The sequence below is a fragment of the Serinus canaria genome, chromosome 2 (genome assembly GCF_022539315.1).
Source record: "Serinus canaria isolate serCan28SL12 chromosome 2, serCan2020, whole genome shotgun sequence".
Lineage (NCBI taxonomy): Eukaryota > Metazoa > Chordata > Aves > Passeriformes > Fringillidae > Serinus > Serinus canaria.
The window spans coordinates 35,292,452-35,305,119 of NC_066315.1; the positions used below are offsets into that span (position 1 = coordinate 35,292,452).

Sequence of the window (12,668 nt, forward strand, 5' to 3'; positions counted from 1 at the left end):
CCTGAGCATTTTTGGCAATCCTTCCTGGAAGACAGTAAGTGATGAATGACATCACAAATATAATGAGGTAATGACTGGTAATTGAGAATGCAGTCAATAGATGCCAAAAGTATCTGTAATTTTTGATTATATTCCAAGTAATTGATGGCCACAAAAAACAAGAGCCAAAATCATACTCCAAGTTCAACCTGACTTCACCTACAGCCAACAACCAAAAAATAAAGACTTTCATAAACTGATTTCTATCTCTAACTTTAGGATACAGATGTCTTTAAATCATTTGAAAGAACTTGAGTGAGTTACTAAGCCATTAACTACTATCCTGATTTTCCTGAGGAAAATGCATTTGCAAGACTTGGGGTCAGCTCAGATCCATCCAGGTAATGAAGCCCAAGATAGGAAAAGGAATGTGCCCATCAGAAGAGAAGAAATGCACATTTCCACTCCAAAAAAGCAGCAGTTACCTAAGCTCTAGGTAACTGCTAGAGCTAGGTCAGTGAAAATGTGCTTAGAGTCCAAGCAGTGTGGAAGTGTTCAGATTTTACTGACATTTCTGGTACATCTAACACACAGCCTAAAAACTCCACCAGAAGAAAAAAATACAAAAAGATACTGTACAAAACGTTTTCACAATGATAAGTTAATCACACTTGCTAGGACTAAAAGAAAAGAATATGTAAAAGTAGGAAAGAAAATTATTAAGAAAGCATTAGCCAGACAAATGTCTAAAGAAATTTGAAGTGATATCTGAAAGTAACATGGTCCTCTTAATAGAACAAAAATCAACATAGCAAATACCTGCCCCCCATTCCATAAGTGATCTTCCACCCAAAGAAAAAGGGATGCCTAGGACTAGAACATTAAAACAGTGTAAAATGCAGGCACTAAAATAAGTTAACTTTTCAAATACACAAAAAATTATAGATTCTCTGACACAGGAAAGGCTTAAGTTGACTTTTGATAATAAATCTGAATCTCTGATGGACTTAAGAAAGAACCACCAAGCTTGTTTTTTCCTTCCACAACAAAAACTCTTAAAGAACTTGCAAAATTGTTATATTGAAAGAAAGTTTTTAAGCAATAATCAGAATAAATGTACTACCAAACCTCACATATGCATTATTAATTTGGGGACTGGGAGATCTCCAGCTTTAGATACATTAAACAAACCAACATTTTTAAATTAATTGAGAGATACTTTGCCCTTAATCATCTCCAAGAAGCCATGCTGCTGAGAATCATTTAAATTTCATAAAGGAGCTTTTCCAAACAGCCTTGTATCTGAGGACATAATAATCCTCCTGCAGGCTGTTCTTTACTGCCTAGCACATGATTTGGGGAAAATGTCACTGTTCCTCCCTGACCCTTCATGGGCTCTCTCAAACCTGTCACAGTCCTAGCATGCAACAGCGAGGGAGTTTACAGCCTTGATCATCTGAGGTAAAGCTCTACTCCAGACCACCAAAAATAAATGCTACAAAAATGTACACCAAATGTTACACCTCCACTGAATAACTTTTGCTTTAAGATATTGCTTCACATTTGGCCTAAAGAGAGTCTGAACACATGTATGTGTATAACCTGCTGCACAGCACTGCCAATGCAATATTATCCCTGTGAAGCTCAACCTGCTGACATGTTAACCAGGGCATTTCTCACATTTCAAATGCCAGCTATGAGCAGTTTGCTCTTTCAAAGCACAGTACAGTGTATCTTAATTCCCTGTGTAGAAAACCAAATAAACAAAACAAAAAACAAGCCTAATAAACCGCTGTTCTCCCTCTCTCTACCTCTGTGCCTTGGATCTTCCAGATGTCAAGGGCCTGGTCTTAGTATTTTTATTAGAACTTCTCATTTGTTTACTACAAAACTTCTTGTATTTCAACTATTTTAATGCCACAGAGTTTACAAAAAAGGATAAGGGTGCTTGTCAGAGCAATGCCAATGATGGAACACAAATATTCAGCTTGAATTTAAGAACCAATCATGCGAACAACCCTCCCCTAAAACAGCACCTTCCAAATGAAGTGAATTATTACTCCATGTTGGTGCACTAAGCCAAAGCATTAAAAAGATCACCCATTTCATCACTGATTTTGCTAGTACAGCCCAGTAAGGTTATACATCTAGGCAAATATTAAAGCAGGACTTTTGCTCTTCGAAAGGCAGGGTGGGAATGAGAGAGAAGTATTACACAATTTTCTTCCCTAGTCCCTGGATGTTACATCTCATCTTGCCAAGTTGTATTTGCAAGACTGACAATTAGAAAGACACATTTTACTTAATAAATAAAGTACAGAGGCTACCGAAAAGCTCTGTGATGCTTACTTCTAGTAAATTTATGTTTCAAGAGACAAAATTTCTAATTGAATACGTGCACTGATTTACAGAATGATCCTGGAGGGTTTAATTCTTCCAGCCCACATGTGGCAATTGCACCTTTTAAATGTGCTATTAGCCACCAATTCCTGACCATATGTTTTTGCATACTTCTTGGTGTCCATGTCCTTACATTCCAGTAAGATCTAGCATCTCAACCACATCTTACAAAGACAAACAAGGAACGACTGGGCAGGAAATGCTGCAAGGAACAACCACGCATCTCTTCCTTCACCCATAAACTGCCACACAACTCTTAGACTGCCCTGTCTCACACCACCTCTGTGTTCCTCTCACAAAAACTTTTGCTGTGACACTCCTCCACAGCTCCTCTGCACCAGAACTCTTCCTATTTGGAAATGTCCTCAGAAGACTAATGAATGCAGTGGCTGAATTACTTATGCGTCACTAGTTGGAAATAGATTAAGAAATATAACAGAACTGACAAGACATTTTCATCTTTGTTCACAGTACTGACTTAAGTACTCAATTGCCTTCCACTGTTCTGTTTGCAGTCTGTATTTTTAGACACTTAAGGATGGTATTTTCCTTTGTTATTGTACAAGATGTGCTAGTGACTGAGCAATATAACATAAGCAAAGAAAGCAAAAGTGCTTTCATTCAGTTATGCAATACAGACACCCAATGTTTGGTATTTGAAGCTCTGAAATGTCTATTTAGAAGGAAAAGATGTACATAAGATCTTTATAGAGTGCATTTAGGAAAGTAACAAGCCTTGTCTTAGAAACTAGCATACTGAAATAATTTTAGATATTATCTTTGGAGAAATTAGGAAAATCTCAGGTATAAATCACTGAGAGTAACAACTAGTTCTACTGTAATTAGATTCTACTTAATTCTTTTCCTAACAGCTAGTAAAAGGTTCAGAAGTTCTTCCTTTTTAATGATCCACTTTTTTATCTAGAGACAATGACCTTGGAAGCACTTAGACTGGCAAGCAGAAATTCTCAGACCATACTGAGGAATAAACAGATAGAGATGAAAACTTTTCCTTACATAGAAAAATATGCAAACAGTCAGGAGGAGATAAAGAAGTTTTTAAAGTATAAGAAGATTTGAGATATGAATTGGAATAATCAAGAATAGAAATGGAGTGTAATTTCCTATTGAAAACTTGGATACTTGGAAAATCATTGCTGCAAAAATAATGACTAAGACCTTATGGAGAGAAAGCTTCTTGCTATTTAAAAGCTAAATGCATAGCAGAAGATCTGTAGAATGGTGAAAAAAATCCAAGAGGAACAGGTCTGGAATCTTTTGTCCAGACAGAATAAGACTTCAAGAACAGTTTTTGTTTTTGTTCCTTAAGAAACCAACAAACAAAACTATTCCCAAACCTCAAAACAACCCCACAAAACATGGGGACACACTGGCCAGAAAAGGGAGGAAAACAACCAAGCCGAAGCCATCCTTCCAGAACTTTATTGATTTGTCAAGATAAGCCAATTTCCTTTCAGAATTTCAGTTTCTGACACATCTCAGCCACCATCCCCTGGGGCTTTAGTGAGCAACATGAAGTTCTCTGACTCAAGCTACTGAACAGTTCTATCTTTTCCTGAGTCAGCTGAACTTTTTCTCTCAAAGAACATCAGAGCTACTTTCTTCACAGCAATTGACTTTTACTGCTGCCAGGGGGAAGTTAGGCCAGCTTGGAAAAGAAAAACATCAGCCAACAACGCTGTCAAAAGAAGAGGAAGCGGCTGAAAGATACAGTCAGTGTCAAAGGGGCCCCTATGAAACACTCTCAGCCTGTGGGTACATCTGCAATCCCAACAAAGGGAGCTTCACTCTGCTGGGACTGAGGCAGCAAGAGCCTTTCAGCAGCTGAGCTATGTGACTGTCATGGCATGGATTTCTAATACTCACAGAGATTCATAACTAGATGAAAGAAACAGAGGTAGAGTGGTGTGACACTGAAGGGCCTTTACTATCTCCCAAAATCTGTTATGACTACAGTGGCAGTTTTCCAGCATCAGCATGGTTCTTACATTTTCCACCTGACCCAGAGGAAACAAAAACTCATGGGCTGCCAAACCTTAATGAGATGGAGTTTGACCACACTCACATAACACTGAGCTTCATGCAGAGAAAATGTTGGGTTAAGCAAACAGCAATGTGTTGTGTTAGTATTTAAGTATCAGTGCAATATAGTAACTAAATCTATTCAGAAGAAAACAACAGACAATTCAAATGTTGATTTTTGTGAATTACATTGATTTCAGTGAAAGCAATAATCATCTCTGTGGTATTTTTAGAAAATAAATGGAAAAAGTTAGTAATCAAAAGAATACATTGGGTGATCACACTAATCTGTTCTGCTTTTCACATGACACTTCCTGGCACAGTAGACTCTGATGATTAAAAATCATAGGACAGCTGGAAAGAATGATTTTTTTATAAAGCAAGAAGCCTCTCCAGAACAGTTCACATGCCATACTTAAAGAAGGGTTTGATTTTTTAAATCAGGACTTCTTGGAAAGAACAAAAAGCTGGACATTCAGTTAATTAAGACTTAACTACTATACTTTTCTACTTTTCAGTAGTTTGCCATCATTTACAGTCTTAAAGTCAGTGCAATTAAGCAAAGTAGATAGATGTATTTGTGCACCAGGATGTAGAGCTGTACAAAGGTCATAAAAATACAACTGTGATGAGTGCTATTACTCTCAGAGTAATACAAAAAGGAAAAAGCTTCTAAAATTATGATTCTCAAATGACTAAAACACAAACTTCTTCCCTATCCTTCTGGATGCTACAAATAGTCTTCATGTCTCCTCTTGATCACCTCGCTACACAACAAATCTAGGAATGCTAATTGCTTATCAAGCTACAATCCAAAAGTGGGAGATTATTTGAAAATTGAAACTTCCACAAACCACAGTCATATGAAAAACTGTTGGTAAGACATTAACACTCTCAGGGGACAAGTTTATTAGTGTTCAGTGTCTCAAAATCAAAAAAACAAAAGGCAATTTAAGTCCAGGCCCAAAATGGAGTCAGTAAAGCAATTTTCTTTGATGTTTGGAGCCTGTATGCAAACAATCACCTTCAGATTCCTTGTCCAGCTGAACAACAATAGGAAAGGTCACAGAGCAACCTTAGGATTCAGTAGAAAAATATCTCAAGAATTCAGCAACTAAGTAAGAATGCTCTTGAGACTGAAAATTAACTCCAAAAAGGTCTGCAAAAAGGCTGGATCACTTATATCTTCAGGATGTACAATATGGGTTACTTAGGTCTGTAGCAAAGTAATATAAAGACATTGTGACTGCAATATGTGATCCGCAATACATATTTGAAAGCAATGTGGATCCCCTGGAGCAGGATGAAAAAGACATTCCAATCAAATTAAAAACCTATGTGTAAGTAGTCTATAATAACACTTTAAAAATAGAGAATAATAAGAAAGAATCAAGTATGAGCCAATGAATAGTGGAAAGATTAATACTGACTTCAGTAATTTTGAGGTCTAGTTTGAAGAAAGAATAAAAACATCAAAGCAAACAGTCTTTGTATAATAGTTTGCACAGCAGAAAAACTGTAAAGTGGTTCCTAGTAACATTCCAGCAAAGCTATGATAGAGGACATTAAAAGTTGCAAAGACAAGCTTTCACAAGGTGAGAAATATTAGGATTAAAGTAGTCTACACTTCATTTAATCCCTTGCACAGGTATGTTACAACAGGTCAGTTAAAGTCACATAACCCAATTTTTGCATGCCAATTTACTGCAGAGAGGAGATGGTTGCACAGAAATGCTATTTATTCAACACATCACTCTCCTCAACTGTAAAAAAGAGGTCTTGCAACACAACAAACAGTTTTCAATCCTTGCTGCATTAACAGATGTTCTTTATTTGCTCCCTAATGCTCATCTATTATGACAAAATGTAACATTATATATCTGCCTCAAAGGAGAGATTTGATTTCCAGCTGAAATGCAACAGATGTATTTTCCTTATCTTTATGAAATGGAGAGGATAAATACACTTAACCTCTGTTCCCCACCGTTCAATTAAGAGAGCTAAAAGACAAATCAAAGCTTGTGCATTTTGATACATTTAGACCTGATTTCTCAGAGAAGCAGCTGGCTCAGCACTTCTGATACAGCTCAGTGCTCATACTTCACCAACCACAAAGATTTCAAATCCAGCATTCAGAAATGAGGAAGACTAAATTGGTGAATACTTTTTAAATATTTAAGAGGCTTGCCTAAAACTACTGCTTGCAGGCAGGTAATATACAGATTTGTGCCCAAGTACAGCACAGCCTTGCAAACTGAAGAGTCTGAGCACTCAGACATCACTTCCACCCTGCAATTGTGATGCCTCTCCACTCACAAATGTGTCAACAACTCACACCTACCTGTGCACCCCTCACTGCACCACCCTGGTCCACTCCCAGTGCAGCCTCTCCCTGGGACTTTCAGGAGGCTGAAAAGCACAACATGGTACTGCAGTCCACAGCACATGAGCACATCAAGGTTGGACTGACATTGCCACAGCTTTCAAAGCTTTTGAGATGCAGCTATCTAATGCATTGTTTTGTTGTAAGCCAATCTTGATTTTCATTAAATAAATCTTATCTGGGACATATCAATGCCTCACATCCTCCCTGAACAATCTGCAGACCCTGCAGCACCTACAAACTCTCCTTCATGCAACTGCTCAGCTTTGCACTACTTGTACAGTTCTAATTCTTACTTCCCTTCTTTGTTCTCCATTTTCCCTTATGCTTAACCCCAGGCTACATGCCCAAATAGCAGGACTAATATTTCTTCTCCTATTGCTTCCCCCCAGCCAGGATGTTGTTTCATTCCCACCTGAACTAGAATTCCCCTCCTTCCATAAGCCCTTCACCCAAGAAAGGGGCATTTTGATCTACCACTGATCTAGTAAGCAGACTGTGTTCAGCTAAACATGACTGAAGCTTCCCTCTCAGAAGTAGCTGACTACAAATTTGCAAAGTTTGTAACATTGTTAGTTGATGAAGGGGGGTCAGTACATATTTTCAAGAGCCACCAGAACTTGCCTTTCTTCTTGATAGGGAAAAATGGCACCTTTTTAGATTCTCAAACATTGCACCTTTCCAAAAGTGAACTCTTCTGGACAAAATGTCACTATAGAGTACGTCCATACAATAGATATATTAATTAATATCACATCATGTATATTTATGATATGTATATATACTTATATAGAGAGAGTACAAGTAATATATAAACCAAAAACATTACATCATACTAAAATTATAACAAATTAAATTATGCCCAGCAAATTCAGTTGAAGGTCTGGAAGCAACTCCTATAATCCTAAAAGTGGTATTTCCTTCAAGCAGAATTTGTAAGAAGAGGTTGATGGCAGTAGAAATAGCCAGCTTTGCACAGGTAAGGCCTGCAATTAAGCAGACTGAAGATTAAAGTAGTTCTGTGGGACTGCTACAAGTTTTCATCTTTCTATGTAAGCTTGAAACTCTGTATTATGAATTCAGCCTCAAGCTACTTGATGGGTAGGTCTCTCTAAGATCAAAGACAGTCAATTCAGTCCTTCTGTCATGATGTTCTTCAGTTTTTTGGTTTAGTTTCTTGGTTCTCTACCCTTAAGAAAAACGACAAAACCAAACCCACAACCCAAAGTATACCGCTTTGCAGAACTTGGAATTTTTATTAGTAAAATAAAAAAATAAATAAATAGGAAAAAAAAAAAGTTATTTTAACATTTTCAGCTGGTTCTAATTATATTCTGTGCATTCAAGCCAACAGGCAAAGACGCTTAAAATAATACAACCAGCTCAGGATGGCATCTTTATGTTCAAATGTAATTGCTTTTCTGAAGGGCATTTCAGAATGAAAGCAATGCTGCTAACACCTACCTGTACCATCTACACTATTACTTCTTTAAATTAGTGTTGAACTATTGAAGGCTGATCAAGCTATAAATAAAAACAGCTATAACTGAGAAAGCTTTCTACAAAGAAATATTTAGAGCAGAATTACAGCAATACACAGTATTGTAACACTAATAAAAAAATCTGGAAACTAAAATTTCAGTACAAGCATCTTTAATTTCTAGAACATTAAATATCTCAATAAAAACCACACAAACTAAGATGTACATAAATACTTGCTTGGATGTGCATAGAGTTATTTGTTTTCCATTAACAGGAACAGAACATACCAGATAAAATAAGTAGTTCAATAATTTCTGCATCTCCCAGATAGGCAGCAGCATGTAAAGGGGTCCTTTTCTCATTATCCTGTGGTAAGAGGGGGAAAAAAGGTTTTATTTAAAATAAAAAAGTATGATTTAGCATGTTTATGTTGTGAAAAAAACACTGCATTAAAGTTTATCTTTCAAACATTATACATTATATATATTAAAAAACCTATAATTACTCTAAAGACATCAGTCAGACTTACTAAGACAAGCATGCTTCTCCCTAAGGAGCTCTTAACACCCACAGAGCCAACCACTGTTTTCCTGACACACACAGGATGCTCATCACATCTTTAGATTAACCCACCAGTTATAAATCACCAGAACTAAAGTCTGTCCCACACAGTTAAAACCAGCGTGTTATTGTCATATACAACAATTAATGAGGAACATTTTCTTTGTGAAGTTTAAAACAATTTCAGAAGTTATTATTTTAAGAGAAAATAGAAAAGAACCTACAGTGTTTAAGGGCAAAAATAGTGGAATCCAATTTCAACTGTTTCAATTACTGTTAATATGTAAAGAGAAGACAGAGGTGAAATTTCTTTTGCAAAAAACCCACTCTGCAAATAACACCCAGTACTTTTAATTAGTTCAAGCTGATCTAAGGTCCTCCTGAAGATACCAGTAAGAGATCTTATTTATTCATGCACAATATATATAAATGAAGTTGCTCTTTTGAAAGATAAACACAAAACATCTTGTAACTCTTTCAGGATCAGTGCTAATTTCCCTGCACCAGTTTATAGCTTAATCAGAAAAATAAGATCATATCACAGTGAGTGATAAAAATGAACAAGAACCAACCAGTTTGCTCTCTGATGGAAGGCTGGTGAGAAATCAGAAAAGAGACAGATAATCAGTCAGCATCCTGGTTCTGGCCTAAACTCTGCTTAGATCCTTTTAGTAGAGTTTCAAATACACTGGGGGTGAGGGATCAAGATTATATGCAGCAAGAAATTTTAAGTGGCAAGACATTTCTATTAATTCTACTGTTGTGTCACGACTATCATAAAATTAACACACATTTGCTATTGACATTTTATTGTGAAAAGCAATCTTCTCCCTTGCTGGAATAACCTCATTTAGTGAACCCTGACTTGACAGCTAGCATCATGTAAGAATAAAATTAGAGTTCATGGCAGGAAAGCTCCTAGAGCAAAACTGGAGCTGAGACCCAAGAAGTTCTTCTGAAACATAAAAGACACCTTCAGAATTCAGAGCATTCAAACCACCCCCTCTACAAAAACACCACCACACACACAACCCCTTGCCCCAAACAACCCACTCCCTGCCTAGTCCCTGCTCAGAAAAAGCTAAAGCTACACAGTTCACCATATTAGCAATGTTTCCTAACAAAATATCTGAATTACATGCAAGAAATTCCAAATTGAGCAGTGCAAACCTGACACTGATGCACCCGAAGGAATCAATGCTACACTTATCACTAACACCACATAGTACCTCACCAATTTCTTGCCAGGATGTCTCAAATGCAGCTTACACATCTAGGATAAAAAAAGACAGGCCCCTGGGACTAAGGACTTGCTATCTTGGAAAAAAAGAAAAACCCTTAAAAAAAGGGGAGAAAAACCAAACACCCCCCCCCCACAAAACAAACCAAACAAAAAAGACGAACAAACAAAACAAAAATGCAAACAAAAAAACCAAAAACAAACAAGAAAAAAGGAAAGGAAAAATACCAGAAGCACAAAGGAAAAAGAAAAGTAACACAAATATTAAATTTGCTTCCCTAGCTGAAAGACAGTAAAGACCAGCTAGCAATGAAAATCTGTTTTTATTCCTCCAGTATGGAAAGCAGAGCTCCTATAGGTAGCTGGCACTGAAGCATTTTTGATAATGCTAAAAAGCCAATAAACTAGAGATTAGGGAACACATAAGAATGAGTATGATAGTATACTGTCTGCAATTTCATCATAGAGTTAGAGGAAATAAGATGGGCCATGAGCACATTCTTCTGTAGAGACAGCATTTACACAGGAACATGAGAAAAACTGCATTACCCACTCAGTGGGCAAAACTCATTATTATAAAAATGTTCATCACACTTGTGCTGTTGCTACTTTGTTTTCTTTTGTGGTTTTTTTAACATCTCAGTGACAGAAGTTATACCAGTAACCAATGGGACAGAGTGAATCAGAAACCTTCCAATAAAACAGTGGACAGAAGGGAGGTGTTTATCTAGAACTACACTCATCACCAAGCCACAAACACATTTTCCTGAAACATCCATGGTCCAAACTTCTGATGGGTTTCAGACATACTTCCCAAAAAAATCCAACCTCTATTAGTAAAAACCCATCCTGAAATCACCAAGATACAAACATAAAAGCAGCTTAAACACAAGCAACATTTCCACCCCACCACTCCAAGCTGTGAGTTTCCAGCCATGCAAATATTTCAGTGTTGCTGCTCTTAAGCTGACAGATTGAATACACTCAAAGCCCAGCGCAGCAGGGAGCACAAACTGGGAGCATAACCTAGGCAGGAGGTTGGACACATCCCTGCTCTCTGCAGCACCAGGGCAGCACTGCTGGGACACTCAGAGCTTGTCACTTTCTGAGTCAGCTCCACAGATTGGAATTTCAGCAATCCCAAGCCCCAGGGTATCTACCACCACAAATATTCCACATGCTGAGGGTGCTTAGACAGAAACCCTGGCCTTTCCTTCCCCTCCAGTTTCACAGCTGGCATTTTTTTTTGATGCTTCCAAACACTTTTTTAAAATTTAATGTCTCTGTGCAAAAGGTTTTTTGTTTAGTATTTAAAAACTTGGTTTTCAGAACCTGTCAAAAAAAGGAGAAATGCTGCAATCAGCAACCTCTAATGATTAAGTTTTTACTTCCACTAAAGGAAAAGTCTCATTTTGCTCTATCTGAAGACTTATATTTAATGAATGAAATTTGAATAAAATTAAAGATAATTCTGTATTTTAAATGCTACTAAAGTTCTTCTGAACAAATCAACTACTTTTTATTAAAACAAGTAACCATTTGATGAACAAATTTCATCTGCAAATTCAAATTGCTGCTTATAAAGGACTACTTTAAATAACACTAAGAAAGTTTTCAGCCTTAACAAGGATCTTTGGAAGCCAATATATTACATCACTGGTATTGTCATACTAATATAAATATTGCCCTAATATTCTTACTTTAATTTCATACATTTAAATGGCACTAAAAGAAAAATTTCACTAGAGAAGGGATTTTGTCCATAATAGTCACTGTTGCACAGAATGTAAAATCTAATACTGTTGGTACTATTTAATTCGAAGTAGTGCAGTGTTGTAGCAGTATTTACAACACAGAAAAGCAAGTGTTGTGGCACCTTCATTTTCCAATTCAAAAGTCTGCATGGCAAATAGGACTATTACAACTCTAAATCAGCTGTAATGGTAGTAAGGACACAGATCACACTGATTCTATTAAGAAGGTTTTACATAGTTGAAAGAGAACTTTTACCTTTTTAAAACTTGTTTCCCATGGAAACAACAGAGGAATTTATATTCCCAATAAGAAACTGTCAAGTTTAACTCTAGATATTGGTCAGTACTGTCATTAAACTAAAAAGCAATAAAAGAGCTCAGATCTTAAGGAATCAGTTTTCAGAATGACACTTCTGCATCACAAAAGCCCCAGCATCATATCTATATGTGCCTTTGCATTATGTGAAAAATATATAATCCTGCCATTTCCAGTAATTCCATTTATTGAGTTTCCCAAGCATTTCATCTGCACAGAGTTTGCATAAAGTGGCAATATGAGAAATGCATAGGAGAAGGCTTTTTGACCCTGCCAAAACCAAATTTGGAATAAAGTGACATTGACACTGTGAGCTTCTTAATAAACTCTAGCCTAGAACAATGGTAATGCCACCTTTGTTTCTTCTGACCTAAACCAGAAGCTTTAATTGCTTCATTGCTTATTTTATGGATCAAAACTTCTACAAAGGACAAATTTATGCTAATTTAAAGATGTAGGTTTCAAACCTACCTCTTTTTAAAGTATCCTTTGAGTAAGTGTCCTTTGAGA

General features: G+C 36.7%; 1 protein-coding gene across 5 annotated transcripts in view; it reads right to left on the bottom strand.

Moving 5' to 3' along the window:
• Positions 1–12,668, bottom strand: part of ANKRD28 (ankyrin repeat domain 28) — a 119,943-nt gene that overhangs the window by 43,596 nt on the left and 63,679 nt on the right. For all 5 annotated transcript variants that reach the window (XM_050971631.1, XM_050971630.1, XM_030226558.2 and 2 more), the window contains one exon: positions 8,575–8,653. In XM_050971631.1, the coding sequence (XP_050827588.1) occupies positions 8,575–8,653 (79 nt within the window). The remainder of the gene's footprint in view (positions 1–8,574; positions 8,654–12,668) is intronic.